The sequence below is a fragment of the Schistocerca serialis genome, chromosome 1 (genome assembly GCF_023864345.2).
Source record: "Schistocerca serialis cubense isolate TAMUIC-IGC-003099 chromosome 1, iqSchSeri2.2, whole genome shotgun sequence".
Classification (NCBI taxonomy): domain Eukaryota; kingdom Metazoa; phylum Arthropoda; class Insecta; order Orthoptera; family Acrididae; genus Schistocerca; species Schistocerca serialis.
This window is the reverse complement of record NC_064638.1, coordinates 798,865,804-798,882,683: the sequence shown is the minus strand read 5'-3', so window position 1 is coordinate 798,882,683 and position 16,880 is coordinate 798,865,804. Positions and strand designations below refer to the sequence as shown.

General features: G+C 36.9%; 1 protein-coding gene across 1 annotated transcript in view; it reads left to right on the top strand.

The window, feature by feature from the left end:
• Positions 1-16,127, top strand: part of LOC126483858 (prion-like-(Q/N-rich) domain-bearing protein 25) — a 194,040-nt gene extending 177,913 nt beyond the window's left edge. Inside the window, exons 6-9 of the mRNA XM_050107084.1 lie at positions 3,622-3,741; positions 9,816-9,959; positions 14,613-14,756; positions 14,844-16,127. Coding sequence (XP_049963041.1) covers positions 3,622-3,741; positions 9,816-9,959; positions 14,613-14,756; positions 14,844-14,908 — 473 coding nt within the window. The 3' untranslated portion in view covers positions 14,909-16,127. The remainder of the gene's footprint in view (positions 1-3,621; positions 3,742-9,815; positions 9,960-14,612; positions 14,757-14,843) is intronic.
• The last annotated feature ends 753 nt before the right edge of the window (positions 16,128-16,880 follow it).

Here is a 16,880-nt window from a genome sequence, read left to right as displayed (position 1 = left end):
CTACGACTGAACCTTTGCGGTCATTCCATCTCATATCCCCACAAATTGTTAGACTAGGCGTTCGTATGACTTGATTGATGACATTATGACTCGCTGATTTTGTAGTCATAGTTTACGCTCTTATCGAAGTGCAAATTTTTGCATTTCTGAACATTTAAAGCCATCTGTCAATATTTCCATAATTTAAAAATCTTATCAAGACCTAATTGTATATTTACGAAGCGTTTTTTCAGGTGGTACTTCATTACAGATAAATGCAACATTCGTCAAGGGTCTGAGGTCTCTGTTAATATTTTATGCTAGGTCATCAATATACAACACGAACAGCAAAGGTCCCAATATATTTCCCCGAAGAATGTCTGAAGTTACGTCTACATCTGTCGATATTCTGCATCCAAAGTAATATAACCAAACCTACTGAGAAATCCTCAGTCCAGTCACAAATTTAATTCCATACCAAATGTGATTGTACTTACTTTAGAAATCTTTGATACCGGGACAAATTCTTTTCGGAAGCCAAGAAATACTGCAACTGCCTGACTTCCATGATCCATGGCGTTAAGGATATCACCAATTAGATCAATGTTAACCTGAAGATCTCACTGTAAGGGACTAGCACAGACTACAGCTTATTGTCAGTGAGCATATTCACAAATCTTGAAATCATGTGCTGTAAGTGGAGCTGGGAATTAGATAACGCTAGACACATATAGATTAGCTGTAAACGAAAAAGAAGACAGGTGCTTGCTAGGAGGACCTGGTTTTAACTCCTGGTACTGGCAGGGATTTTTCCTTGGTGGGGACTAGAATGGGACGCAGTCAGTCTCTCAGTGCTAGGTCAGGAGCTACTTGAGTGAGAAACAGTGTTTAAATGGTCAAGAATAGAGTTGTATAACTACCATAGGCTACCACATGATATCAAAAGTAAGCAGAGACTACGGTAGTTTTCCTAGTAGCTTCAGTCAGTTAATGTTGTACTCGCATTACCTGCATGTTAGGTGTGTTGCATATGTCAGGCTTACAGCATAACGCTCTCTTTCTTTACGTCTGTGATCAGTATTTTACTAAATTCCCCTAAAACAGGAAGTGTGAACCATCTAGAAACTGAGTGAGAATATCTAAAGGGCCAGGTAACCAACAGAAAATTTTTGTTCTACATAGCTATCCTCCGGTTTCTCACTTATTCATAGCAAAATTGAAACTGTCAATCTTTATATAAGGTTTTACTCGAAAATGGTTGATTTGTAATGTGCAACAGAGGGATGTTGTGCTAAAAATAAAGGAAAACAATACAGAATAACCATATACCGCTAGAAAGAGCAATTTACTCAACAAAAAAGTGAAATAAAAACACCTGCAAAACAGCAATATATCAAACGTTGCTCCTATACTTCGTCGAACTTATATAAAACAAATTTATTTTATACATAAATAACTTTCGCATTTGTCAATATTAAGAAGAAATTCTTGCCTTTGAGCACGATGAAGAACGTTCTATTGAGTGCAAAATAATAACAGTAACACACACACACACACACACACACACACACACACATCCACGTTTCCGTAAGTGCCTGCAAAAATTTAACAGGACATGGAGGATGCTCCACTGAACAATTTGAGGCAGGGAACCTGGGGTCGGAGAAGCCAGCTAAAGGACATAATAGGAATAGAATCACATTACTGCGTACTTTTTTATTTACATTAGTTACAGTTAACTGCAAATACCATCACTGACACAATGAACGTACCATTTGCGATGTATCTTGCAAAATGTGCTGAAACTGTCGGCCATCAATTTCAATGTGGCGAACAAGATCCTGACGCACGCTGACAAATATCCTTGGTGTGTTCAGAATCACATCACAGGCAGCTACAGCTCTGGCAACTAATTCCATCTCTGTATACACTGGGGTCTCATAGGTAAGTGACTTTAGATACCCCCATAGGAAATAATCAAGGAGATTCAGGTCAGGTGACCTCGCCTTTCAATTCAGCGACCAGGAAACACAGCACTGAGATGGTCGCGGACATCCACGCTGAAGTTACGGCGGTGCACCATCCTGTTGTATCCACATCTCTCATGATCAGCCAAGGGTACAGTCTCCAGGAACTCTGGTATAGCACTCTGCACGAACCTTAAGTACAGGTGGCCATTCAGACGGCCAAGTAGAAGGTAAGGCCCAGTGAGACTGTCTTCTACAACGCCGGCTCAGATATTCACAGCAAAACGTACTTGGTGGTAAGACTTTAGTACAGCGTAATGGTTTTCATCATCCCACACATGGCAGTTCCTCCTGTTCGAAACACCACTGTCAAATGAGGTTTCGTCAGTAAATAGCACGGTTTGGAGGAAATCTGGTCGATCAATCCATTGTTGCAGCAACCACTGACACAAGGCGACTGTTAATCCAAAGTCAGTGACAAGCATTGCATGCAGACGTTGTGTGTGATGTGGGTGTAATTGTTGTTCGTGGAGCACTCGCCACACGGCAGTTTGTGCAGCGCCCATTTCACGTGCAATACGACGAGTAATTGTAGCGGGGTCCGCTGCAACACGTTTCAGCACCTCCTCTTCAAAATGGGGTGTGCGAGTGGCCCTCATGTTGCCAGGCCCCTCGTTTCTTCTTTCCAATGAACCAGTCTCCCGTATTCGTCCTTCGAGAGAAATAAACATTCGTCGTGACGGATGATGTCTGTCAGGAAATCGTTCTCTTTACAGCCTTTCAGCAGCGAGAGCATTGCAACGTACTTCACCATACACAAGGCGCATGTCAGTAAGTCCTACGAAACTGTACCGGCAATGATCCACTGGATTTTACTGTATGTCTCTGAATAGCACTCAGTAATGAATGCGTCTGTCGTTGATTCATAGCTTGTTCTGTCATGAGGCAATGTATATACGATACAACAAAGCCACCTTATGGATAAGTACTGTAAACAAAACATGCTTCATGACTTCCTAGTAACCAGGCTCGTCTTGCATGTTTCCTTGCAGGAAATAAAAAATGTACTGGAAAACAGTAATAATGGTAGACAAAGCGGTAGACAAGTTTACTTCCACATCTCCTTAAGCTGGCTTCTCCGACCCCACGTTCCCTACCTCATATTGTTCAGTGGAGCATTTCTTACGTCGTGTTACATTTTTGCACGCTCTTACGGAAACATCCTTACAAAATGTAATTTATAAGCAATCTGTGAAAACGTAAAATACGCACTGGAATAACACTGAATGATGTGCGGTCCTAAATATGTGCAATACAAACAAGCAAACAAACTAAAAAGAAATAAAATCATTTATCTTTCCTTCACTAGCAATGGTACCATTTACTACATCATTCATGCAGTGTTCCAAAACTACCCGACCGTATTTTCGGTATAGCACAACTCTGTACAGAAAAACCAAAACCCCTCCATTCCGCATCCTGATGTGACACCTTTGGCAGAGGATGACACGGCTGTAGGATGGTCCCAATTCGCCCACCTGGACCAGACCGTGGAGCTTTGCTGTCCTATGTCTATAGCATTAGATTGAAATGTGTATGTTCCTTATGGTGTATGTAACCATGCATGTTTGGTTATTTTAATTTGTTAATGAAATTACACTCTAAACTATTTCAGAACTTGGGCAGAATTGTGACACTGACGAAGAATGTATAACGGAAGGAGCCGTCTGCAAAGACGTATGCCACTGCACAGTACATCATGAAATTAGCCAAGACGGTCGCCACTGTCTCTTAGGTAGGTAAAAACAACAGTAATTCCTTGTTCCAGTTACGTGTTATACCTCATATCGCTAAATGCAAGTGGCAGCTCCTTACTGTAATTATGGACTAACATCGAATGACTGCCAGACAGTGCCCTACTTGTTACTTTTTAGTAAGTAACAAACGTTTATGATGAGAATTAAGTTAATTAGCCTTTTGTGTTGTTGATAAATTCGGATTTTGGAAATCAGAATATTCGACAAGGTACAATTGAACCGTTTGTTTGCCACACAGCACACTAACCCTATAAAATGAAGCTGAGCAACTTAACTATGAGGGAAAGGGAACAGATATACAAGCAAGCTGACGTTTGGTAGTTTCCTAATGCTGCGCCAAACTTCCGAGGATGACAGAGAAGCAAGAATGTAATAAAACACTGTAAGTGGTCTAGATCCAGTGAGAGGAACGATGACGCTCAAATTTTTTGCAGGATAATTTTATCGATTTGAAGTATTGGTTGATAGAATACTTTCTATTCTAACCGTAGCTATGAAGGAAAATCGTGCTAGAAAAGGGCAAGCTGAATTTCGCCCAGTCCATGCTTACTGCGGACAGAAGCATTTCTACCTCAAGGAAATTCATTGTATTCAGAAGTAGAATATGCTCAAGAATATTACAGCAAACCGATGTTTAGGATATTAGTCTTTAATCTTGCGGGTTTGTTGTTTTACCTTTTTATAAACACGAGTCACCTGCCCTTTTTATAGTCGCTTGGCACTGCATACTTTACAAGCTAAGTAATGGGTGTCAATTCTAAACAGTACTCTCTGTAGAACCGTGTTGGATTTCAATCCAGGACTTGTACTTTTTTGTTTTTAAGTCTTTCAGTTGCTTCTCAACGCCAGGGGTGCCCATTTCTATGTCATCTTAAAGCCAATCTGTGCTACGGTTAAACGATGGTATGTCTGTACGGTTATCCTAGGTGAACGATTTTTTAAAAGCGAAATTTAAAACTTCAGCCTTCCTTTGATGTCCGTTATTTCCGCTGTTCGACGAATGACTGGATATGAGCCTTGGACCCGCTATCGATATTTCGTAGAACCAGAATTTTTTATGGTTCTCAACAAGATGCTACGCTAACGTATAATGGTGGAAGTTTTACGCTTCGCGCATCGATTTTTCACAAATGCACAAATTTCTACTAACTTGTGGATGTCGACATTTCTGCGTTTTTTTGGAACTGTAAGTGCAACAATCTCTGGTGTCACACTATTTTCCGAATTTTTTTTACAAAACCACTATGTGTCTTATCCATCCTTAATCCACTTACTCGGCATATATTTCTCCATAACGCGATTTACAATCATTTTAAACTTTGCCAATAATACCTCTACATTACTCATCGCGGAACTAAATGATGTCCATTCATTGTCTAAGTACCATGCTAACAACTACTTGTCTACTCTTTCCAGCATAAGAGCTCTCCTACCATTTTTGATGGATTTATCAACTTCAGTAACCAACGTGTTTACGATGACATCATGATCAGTAATCCTTGTCTCTATACAAATACTGTCGACATGGTCAAGTGCGTTTGCAGCTACAAGGTCTAAAATATTTCCATTGTGGGTAGTAGAGCCAGCTGCTCAAGACAATTTTCAGACAAATGTATTTATAATTATTTCCCAAGACCGTACCACCATCAATGAATTCATAAACGTCTATCTATACTCGGTAGACTAAAGTCTCCTCCATTTAATATTGGAAGAGCGGGGTACTTGTGCACTACTGAGAATAGACTTTCCTGGAATGGCTTACAGATAACTTCACAGTCAGGCTCAGTTGCAACATCGATAGACACAATATTTTTGACGACTGCTAAGAACACACCCCTTTCTATGACGTCTGAACTGTCTTCGCGGTATACGTTCTGTGTCTGTTTAAATATGTCGGAGCGCGACAGCTTTTCTGGAGGTCAGTAAATATACAAATCTTCTGCGTTTACAGTTAAAATCTTGATATTGGAAGTGTCTTTCTTTTGTATAAGATCAGATTTCGCTCACTGCATAGCGACTGCTGAGTGTTCATCAGAGGATCACCAAACTATAGCCTAAACTTTGTTGTGAAAAATGAACGCCCCCCCCCCCCCCCCGCCTCATCTGCCGATCATGTCTTGTCAATGATTCGTAAGGCGCTTGCTCTTTCGTTTGCAAACCAGCGTAGGAAGGAAATGGATGACAACAATCCAGCGACCTGCCTTTCCTCACGTATCTTCCCTCCACACCCGCTCTAGTCTGTCGCAGCCCCAGAACACAATGTATCCTTTAATACGGTTCTGATGCGCTTAGATGTGGTACACGCATTAAATATTTATTCCTAACCCACTTCATTTAACAAAAAACATTAATTTTTTGCCATCAAAACAATATTTTAACATTCTGCAATTCTTCCATCCCCTGCAATGCAGAAACTACAAGTTCTAGAGAAGTAATGAGTCAGATTTTTTCTGTAAGATACTGAATGAAGTTTAATTTTCTTCTGGGAAACAATTTCGTAAGAAACTGCTGTTTTCGAGTTATTCAAGAACATAAAAAGTGACCCTTAAAGCCCCTATCCAACCCCACGTTCATACTTCATAGGTTAGGATTTTTCGTATGTTGTTCATGGCTCTCCGTCGTGCAACTGTGCAAAACTTTGCAACTACACGAATTCGACCTTCAGTCTTCATTTGCCGGGTACAGTGGCACAAAAATGTATAACGTGTTCAAAGATTTGCAGATCAGTATGCCCATGCAACATTATACCTTCCCAGACCATAACACCTGCACAAGCAAAACGACCATGTTCGACATTGTTCCCGGGTGCATTACGCATTTCCACCTCTGGCCATATGAGGGTATGTCCAGAATCACTGCTCAACTAAATCTGATCACATTAGGGAAGAACATGTTATCCCACGCCTTGCTGGTCCAGTCGCTATGCACCACAGCAAACAGTGCCGCCGATGTATGGGTGTCATCGAGCACAACGTACTGATCGGGGGTGAAGGAGACCACCTACGCAGTCGCCGAGCCACTATGGAGAGAGATATTTTGTACTTTGCAGTCCTGTTAAATGTGGCTGCAGTTGCACCCGCTGTTTGACGTAGTTCGCTTCTTGCCTGTTGCACAATGCAGCGCTTACCTGATGCTGCAGTTGACCGTGGTCGACCACCCCCTCTTCTTCGGGCTGCATTGTCTGTAGTTCAGAATGGCCTCCACGCAAGCGAAACAATGCTTAGAGCGATACAAGACTCCTCGGCTATATTCGTTACACGTGGTCCTTCTTCAAGTTTCCGACGATTTATGTCCATACGAAGTCATCCAGATGTTGTCTATGGACTATTTCATTGTAAGTACCACCACTACCAAACACGTAACTGTTCGCTGATTGAAGCACACTGTATGTCCCATTCCTTCAACTTCCTCGTGATGTGGGGCCATTCCCATTTGGCGCTACAGGCACGCCAACCTCAGGGCAAGTGACGTTCAGATTTCTGTGCACGATTAGGAGACATCTGGCAACATACTCCTACACTGTCGTTCATTTCCACTGAACAGTTGTCTTGTTACTTTATCTACCTCGTTCTTAAGTTTTGTACAGCAGTGTATTTGACACCAAGCAACCTTCCTTTAACTTGATTTAGTGTTAATGTATCACTCGAAGATGTCCATTTGGCCATAAATGGTTGTCTGTGAATAAATATACAATAGCTTTTATTGCTTCCATGACACCATTCTTTAAATATCACAAAATATATCGCGACTGTTAATGTCGTTGTTGTTATAGTCATCAGTCAAAAGACATGCTAGACTGGCTTGTGCAAGTCTTTTCAGCATAATTACTGCACTCTACATCAATTTGAACCTGCTTACCTTACCCAAACCTTTATTTTCCTCCAAAACCTTCACATGTGCACCATATACCCTCCACAGCCAAATTTTCTATTCTGTCACTCCTCCATATAATTATGTAGGTAATAACTTGTCCCTTATTATGTGGAAATCTGTATCTTTTGTTTACAAGAGTAAAACCTAATTAATTAAAACAATTATCTATCAGGTTTCGTGGGACAATGCAAGCTGAAGCTAATGGGTCGAGGAATGTATCAGAAAATAGTTTACAGAATCTTGATTAAAAAAATTGTAATCTAAACCTTAAACAATCAATCAACTACAAAAAATGCAGAGAGTATGCGAATAAATTACATTACAGAGAGTAGTTCTCAATTACATCAAGGATTCTTTTATGGAATGGAAGTATTGTGCTACAAGGAAGCTTTTAAACATAGATTTGGATGTTTCACGTTTATAATTCAATTTTTTTCAGATATGCTGGAAGCCTTTTGAAAATGAAATGTATTGAATAGTGCACATCTTTCTGTACGGTACCCAAGTGCAAATCTTTTTTACATCTAGTGTTCACTGAAGAAATGTTTGATTGTTACAGTTTCTTCTGGATGATTTAATATTGTGAACAACATATCCCACAGTGGAAGATGTATACAGGAATGGTAAGGTTAGGATTCTGTGGCACCTGAACAAAAGTCTATAAAAGTCCATGAACTGACACCACAGATCAGTCTAAGTGCCCTCTCCTCAGCTAAGGATGTTCTTGGTGAATGCTAGAGTTGCCTCACTTACAGTATAATTGTATGAAAGTAAGCAAAGTAAACAAGCCTTTCACATTCAGTGTCAGAGGCAGTGGAGATCATTCTTACACTGAAGATTGTGGCATTCAGTTTCTGCAAAATATCTTGAAGGTGATACTTCCAAGAAAGCCTCCCATGTACCATCAGTGGTAAGAATTGATCACCTTTGCACAGTAAAATTTCACTTTTATGAGTCCAGTGACAGAAACTGTATGCATTGCGTTTTGTTGCAGTTAAATGTCAACCTGGAAGTTGGGTGACGGTGGTGGTGTTATTAACTATCCTATTAGCTACATCATTTGTAGTACATTCCTTGTCTTTTACAACAACATTTGTCTCATCCAAAGAGAGAAATTTTGTTGAATTATCTGTCTTTTAGTAGCAAATGATTCTTGTATGTATCAAAAAGCAACACATCTAGAACAAACCCTGTGGCAAAGCCCACTTTACATGACCTGAGTCAGATTCAGTCCTCTTTTCTGTTTGTTGATACTGAAGGACAATCTTCTCGTTCCTACTTTCCATACGTGAGGTGAAGAACTGTTGAGCTTTTCCCCTAATCCCATAATGTTCCACCTTATGCAAAAACATTATTTGAGTCACAAAATCAAATACTTTTGTTTAATAACACAAAATACCTATTGTTCTCAACTGATCATTTAACTCTACTAATGACTCACACACAAACCAATAAAATGACAGCAAACTTCTTGTACTGAGATGAGCCACTTCTCCTACAGGTTGATTTCACAAAAAAATTTGAAAACATGGATAACTAAGAAATTGGCCAGTAATTTTGTACGTTATCTCTGTCACCTTTTTATAAAGATAGTTCACATCAAGTATTTCAATGTGTCAGGAAACTTCCCACAACTGAAAGAAACACTGCACAGCTGAGTACAGAAGTAGTATATGGTATACTAATCTTCTTAATTCTACTCGAAATTACATCACCCTTGGGGATCTTTACCCTTTAATGATTTAGTAATTGATTCAGTATCATCTTTGCTTTATTTTCTGCAGCTGAATGTGATGTAGTTATGTTAGAAAACCAGTTTTCATGAGTTCTGCATATTTACTTGTAACAATAAAATTTTGATTTAATTTCCTGAATAGTGACAAGAAGCAACATTAAATATTTTGCACTACTATGGTGGATCGGAGACAATTTCATTCTCTCATAAGAGACATTGTCAACATTCTGCACTGATATCATTTTTAGAATTGCAATGTAGTTTTAATTTTATTCTGGGAGCTTTCTGTTCAATTGGTGTACTGTGTGTGTGTGTGTTTGTCTTTTTGTTTGTTTGTTTGTTTGTGTGTTTGTGTGTGTGTGTGGGGGGGGGGGGGGTCTAATAGCACAATTAATAAAGAAATACTGATGTTGATTACTGTCTGCAATTGGGTAAATTTTTCAGCTGCTGAAGTGTTAGAGAGTCCATGTCAGGAAGATGCACAATGTGCAAAATACATTGAATTTTCCAAGTGTCAGTCTGGCCTATGTGTCTGTGAGGATGATTATCACTACACTGCTGCCAAGACTAAATGCTGGAGAAATATTGGTATGTAACATAACAATTTTTTAATGTTGAACCTGCACAATTTTATATCCTGTCACTAGTTAAGATGTCTTGAGAGAAGTTAAAACATTGCTAACTGGGAGAAAATAATCAAGGATATAATGACAACTGAGTGGAGATGCATAAGATACCTGATGCATAAGATTCAGATAATGGCCTGGGTTTTGCTTCCTTTGGATGTGTGATCATAAACATAAGGTCTAAGTAAGAACAACTTCAATAAAACTGTTTAATGATGGTTCCAAGTTATTACTGTATACTAAATTTAGCTACTTCTCCCTGTTAATGTATACTGTACCTTGAGTCATTTCACACATCAAGTGCAAAGGTGCTGTGGTCAGTGCACAATCCTCCTCAGCCACCCAAATTGAAGTGTTCTGGAATTTATGTAAGATGGTTAGCACAAATGCTGGGACAGTTCCTTTCAAAAAGCTAATTTCCTTCACCATCCTTGCTCCAGTGTGAACCTTTGCTATGTCTTTAATGATCTTGTCCTCAGAAGGATGTTAAACCTTAATCTGATTTTTCTTCATTCTACATTCATGGAAGTCGTATTTATGGTTTGATCTACAGAATTTGATGAATGAACAAATGAGTAAATGAAGTGGAGTAAAGACTGAAGTGAATGTAATGTAAGTATTCTAAAACAGTATGAAACATGTTAACTCATGATCCAATAGAAATATTAATGAGGGTGCTGAACAGAAATTGATAATGTACTGAAACAACACATTTGACAGAAGAGGAAATTGGAAAAGCGCTATAGCAAAGGAAACAGCTGAATGTAAAGAGAAAAGAAATGTGAATTAGGAGAAAAATGTAAACTGTGACTTCTAAAAAGTGGGACCAAGTTGCAGGAAAATGAGAAGCAAAACAGGATGCAGAATAAAAGAGTGTAATTGAATGCCAGAACATTTTAGTTTCAAAAGTGAAATTTCAAGGTTCCCAAAATATTAAGTTCTCTGGTATTGCATAAAATACCACACAATAATATTTATTATTTAGTTCCACAAAGACACTGTTTCTGGACACACTACTGGCTTTCTTTAAGCAGAATCCTTTAGTGAAAGTACAAAAAGTAAACAGAGATATTGTAGCCAAATATTCTCAAAAATATTCAAACTCCATTTATTTTATTCAGGTGTTGTTGTCTTTTGAAGAATTTTACACCTGGACTGTAATAGAAAAAGTGCACTTTATAAAAATCATGTAATGTAACAATTTTATAAATGAATGATTTGTTAGTAACCTTGATGAAATTCTAGCATAGATCATTTTCTGTATATATCTATATTTAATTGAGTTGTGAAAAGGGGTGAAAGGTAAATGTAGAAGGCTGCGGGCAGTAGAAATAAAGGATGCAAAAGAAAAAAAATGATGATGAAATCAAATTAATTGTTAAACATTAGGTCAGAAAGCAAAGCATAAGTTATGTTGAAAAAAAAATGACGTTTACTAGGCTGAATTATTTCTTACAGGTTATATTGCACAGCTACTTTAGTGTTTATCTGATTATACTCGTACATGGTATCTGCAAAAGCATTGATTTTACATTCTGTAAGAAAAGAGGATGGTTTACCATGTACATTGCAACTTTTTATGAAGCTAATAGGAATATTCAATCACTGAATGTAGTTAATACAATTATTTTGTGTGTATATTTTACATTTGGTCCTGTATCTATAGTGATTTTAAATTTATCATTTTATATTTGATTATAGTATTTTTTTAAATACTCTCTGCAGAATCTAAAACAGACTTATGAAAACGTTAATGTTTACTCATGATACAAAGTTACTTGAAGGTTCATATTATGCAACTTCATACAAATTAAAATGATGTAAGAGTCCAATAACAGACATTAATCAATTCACTATGTAAACAGATAAAAAACCTAGAATGGGTTTACAAGAATGTCAGTTTGTTATGTTTCACATTTGCAGTGTATATGATGGTGTTGGGTTGAATTTAGGGACAGTATCTTATCTTGTATAATTTCGGTTCCTGTTGCTCCATAAAATTATCTAGGACTACATTTCTAATTTTATTTTTCTGATAAAAAACATGTAATAGAGAGTCAACTACATTTCTAAAAAAATTACTTAGCTTTTGTAAGAATTTGTAAATTCTTAGAAGAAAAGAATTCCTTGGTATATTGTTAATTGTAAACAAGGCTCTATTTTTACAGAATGTAAATATGTAGTAGTGTTATACATTACCACAGTGACTTCATAAATATTTAAGAATCAAGAGCAGATAAATAATAGTTACTTAGCACCACTAAGTAAGTACCAACTTTCCACAGGAATTTCCTTTCCTACTAACTTCTTTAAGTATGAGCACAAATAAAATATTATAATTTAATGATAGTTAACTATTAATGCAGTCTACAGAATATATTTCTGACACTTTTGTTAATGCGCATCTTTTCCTGTTTCAATTTTCTGTACGTGTACACATCATGAAGATTCACTGACTGAGTTATCATTTTCCATTCATTTTTGGTAATTAATAGTTTGTACCTAAAAGACATGGAAATTAGTTATCCAATAATGCACTGCATTCTTTAACTCACTTATGTCTAGTCCACCACATACCATATATGGCTGTTCAGCAAAGTCTGTTCTGGAGACTAATTTTCTTTATGTAATGTTCCTCTACAAGTAACTACACAATTAAAATTCGAGACACATCACATTATCATCCACATGACATATCTGAAAGCACACTTATGACTTGAGGATGCATTTGTTTAGTCGCTGATCTGCCCTGATGGAGGCAATGAGCTTCATTTATTCCTATGTCAGACAATGATTCCTTGAAGATACAGGTTTGTCATTTTGCCATGTCATTATAGATCAAGTTACAGCTATGAGCAAAATAAATTTTTGTTCAATAAGATAAATTTTTGTTCAGTAAGACAATGTTCCACAATGCAAAGCATTCTGTAGATAATGAAATACAATTCTGGAAAAATGGAGGTACGAGCAATGTTACAACATTTAAACTGTATCATATGCACTCATAAATTATGATTTACAGTTTACTGAATGAGTAAAATTAATTGAGACACTATGGTAGTGGAAATGACTATTTATATTATATTGCTACCATAAACTGATAGCTGATATTATTTACGGTTCTGCCTATATGAATACAGTCAGGAGCAGTTGATGTCTTACAAGAAGATTTATACATTAAATAGCAGTAAATGAGCGTCTTTTTTATATACAAAATATCAAGGATTACAGACTTGCGTCATTTTTGTGATGAGTTAATATGGAAAAAGGAGGAGTGACATTGTTGTAAAAGGTGAACAAAAAGTCAAAAATACTGAAACAAATAGATTTTGTGTTAAGCAGAACCTAGAAGAGTGTGCTTGTGAGATGCTACTGCAGAATACTTCTCTGATAATTGTAACAGTCTACAGATTGCCTCTACAAAACAGTCAGCTATTTATGAGAAATCTAGATGCTTTATTGAGCTACCTGCCAGTAAAGAAGGAACAATAATTTGTGGAGATTTCAGTCCAGATTTCTTAAACGACACAGACAGGAAAAACAAACTAGAATCATTATTTGGGTGTTTCAATCTAATTTCAATACTCAGGTTTCCAGGCAGATACCCCATGGAACCATGGACCCAAGCTATTAACAAGAGACTATTCAAATTGGTGGTGGCTCCAATTTGTGTGAGATGTGTTTTGACTAGAAATGGTTATGTTCAGGTTCTTGGATATCATTTGCAGCCATTCACAGACTTCAAGCTTCCAAACAGTGATGGATTTTCATAAATGGCAATGTACCATGTCACTTGGGCCACAATTCTTCACGACTTGGTTGAAGAACATTCTGGACAATTTGTGCGATTGATTTGGCCACCCAGATCACCTGACATTAATCCTATTAAACATTTATGGGATGTAACATAGAAACTAGTTGTTGTGCGAACTACTGCACAAGCAAAACATTCGCAATTATGAATGACTGTTGGGGCAGTATGGCTCAATATTTCTGCAGGGGACTTTCAACGACTTGTTAAGTCCTTGCCTTGTCAGGTTGCTGAACTAAGCCAGGCAAAAGAAGGTGTAAGGACGCATTCCATGGCGTCTCAGTTGATACTGAAAAGTTGTTGTCTGTCTATTTTAATGATCATGCTATTGGTGCAGGCTATACATTATTCATTAGGGTGCATATGAACACATGTCGAAACAAAATAATTAATTTTGTGTTGTAAATATAGACATTTACTCTGATAAAGAAAATATTCACTGTGATACAAGGTTTAAGAATATCAGGAACACTATACTATGATACTTTGTACAAAAAACAAATTTGTAGGTTAGCCTTTTTTATTTTACTAATTTCTGTTAACACCAATCTCCTTTTTTATGTCTGTATACAGATAATTCAAACCTTTCCATAGATCTTGAAAAAATTTCAGCACAAATTTTGGCATTCTCTTACAGTAGTAATCTTTTAATTTACATTTGCTGAAGACATATTTCCTGTTTTCTGTAGGACCTCAGGAATGGAAAATATGTGGAACATTTAACACATTTGTCTACAAGTAAATATAAATTAATGTGAATTAAACAGTGTGTCTGCAGTTTTAACAAGATTGCTAGTTTTTCAGGACTTAATGAACGTTGTTCAGATAGTGCTGAGTGTGTACTCAAACATGGAAATGACATGACAGCTATCTGTTCCATTTCTGGTGTATGCCAATGCATGAAAGGATATGAACCAACATCTGACAACTCTGACTGTCGTTCAGGAGGTAAGCAAAGTTTATAGAAGAAGAAAAAAAAAACCAGTTGCAATGATTTTGTTTACTGATTTTATCTTGTTTTCTCTTTTACAACAGCTGCAGTTGATCATCCCACACTTTTCGTTGTTCCTGCTTTGATTCTGCTTCTGTCTTTGAGATAACAGCAGTTGATGTTGATCATAATGAAGAGATTTTTTCTAGTGCCCTCTGTGGATATGTACGGGATGTAGTCAACACAGTGTAGTGTTTGAAGGGGAACATCAAAAGTATTAATTTGATGCATGAGGTGAATTATAGGAACTGCAAGCAAATTTTATGTTGTTAAGGTAACCACAATGACTTTTGATGTTACCTTAATTCATTATGATTGAACAATAAGTCAAGGTGCTTAACTCAGATTAAGATAATAACTCAAACTGTTAATATTTATATGTATGAAAAATGACTGAAAAATGATTAAGATGTAGATGTATGTTTGTAATTGTATGCCGTCTTGAGTTCCTGTTCTGTTACTGTGTCCTGAAAGAAACTTAACTGTTCATCTGTACGAGCAGGTCACATATACATCAGTTATAATGAGTCAATGTTGTTAGTGAGCAATGAATATTTTTTATCAACTTAACCTGTTAATCTTCAATTCTAAGAGAGAAATGTGTTTGCTTAGAATGAGTATTCTGCAACTTTTTTGTAACCAAGCCATCCATAGACAGGTGCTGATGATACACAGCAATGGTGACATAAGTACCTTACACTATGTGCATATTTATTATATGGGAAGTTAAAACTGTCATCTCATATTTTCTAAAGAAGGGAAAATGATATTGCTAAATAAGTAGGTTGCAAGGAAATTGATTGTCCTTAGTATGGTTTTTCTAAAAGTTCTTAATGTACAAATCTGTAATCTGATTCTCATTACATTTTCTTTATACTTTTTATTTGTATTTTGCTCAGAACATCTAGCAGCTATGTTATATAAACATGTATGACAAGTATGAAAATGAACTTACTGTGATATATAGTACCAATCTTTCTCTTACTTAATATTTTATGCATATTTAATTATACAACTTAAGTTTTAGTAACAGATGAAAACTTCACTTTTATGCCAATTTCTTTTGGAATGGAATTCAGCTACTTATAGTTATCACTAGGATTTTAGAGTTGCAAGTGAATTACAGCTTTCCCTTTATGAAAATGTGTCCTAGTTTAAGGAGAAAAGAATGGGTAATGGTGAAAAGAATAAGCAACAGATCTCTGCAGTATAAGTTCTTTCTGATTTGATAAAAGAATGTTCATATACAGTAAGTGTGAATGATTACAGTCAGAAAAACCAACTTTCAGAAAATGTTGTAAGTAAATAAAAAGTTTGTACAAATCTTATGATCATATTTTCAAACAACATGTATTAAGTTGCTGAAAGGTAATCAGTTCTTTGTACTGAGCTGCAAAAAAAGTGAACATAAGACCATAAAAATACCTTTAACACAACTTACAGAATCCTTTAATACCCACTCCTGTAGTCAAAGTCACCAACACATGCCTATGGAGTGGCTCTGAACTCGGAGAGAAGCTGCTACAAGTCCTGATGATGGAAAATTTTCACTGACAATATCTGACCAGCAAGAGGAGGAGAGATTGTGTCTTTAAGTTCCTGACCATTAGTCTTTGCATTAATGTCCTGGATTAAATTTCAAATATCTCCCTGGTGTCTCATGAAATGAAGGCTTGTGGCACATCCATCAGATGGGGATACTAACCTCAGCAGTCCCTTGGTGCTATTGCAGAGGATTAGGATATGCACTGACACTGTATTTCACAACCTCCTTTCTCTCATCATCATACAAAACAAACATAACACTTCGCTATATATGCATCCATTACACTCACCTCCACTCCATAAATACACATACAACATATCTCTCACATATCTGCAGGGAAAGGGGTCAATGATGAGCCAACTGACTACAGTCCATGGTATTTCTCAGCCAAGAAAGCCATATGACATATGATTGAATATTAATGATTTTGTTGACAGAACAGTGAGATCTTTTATTATTCACTATTGTCATTAATGTAAGGTAGATTAAGGAACTTTGTCTTAATATAAATGTGATTTATACAAGGTATCACAAA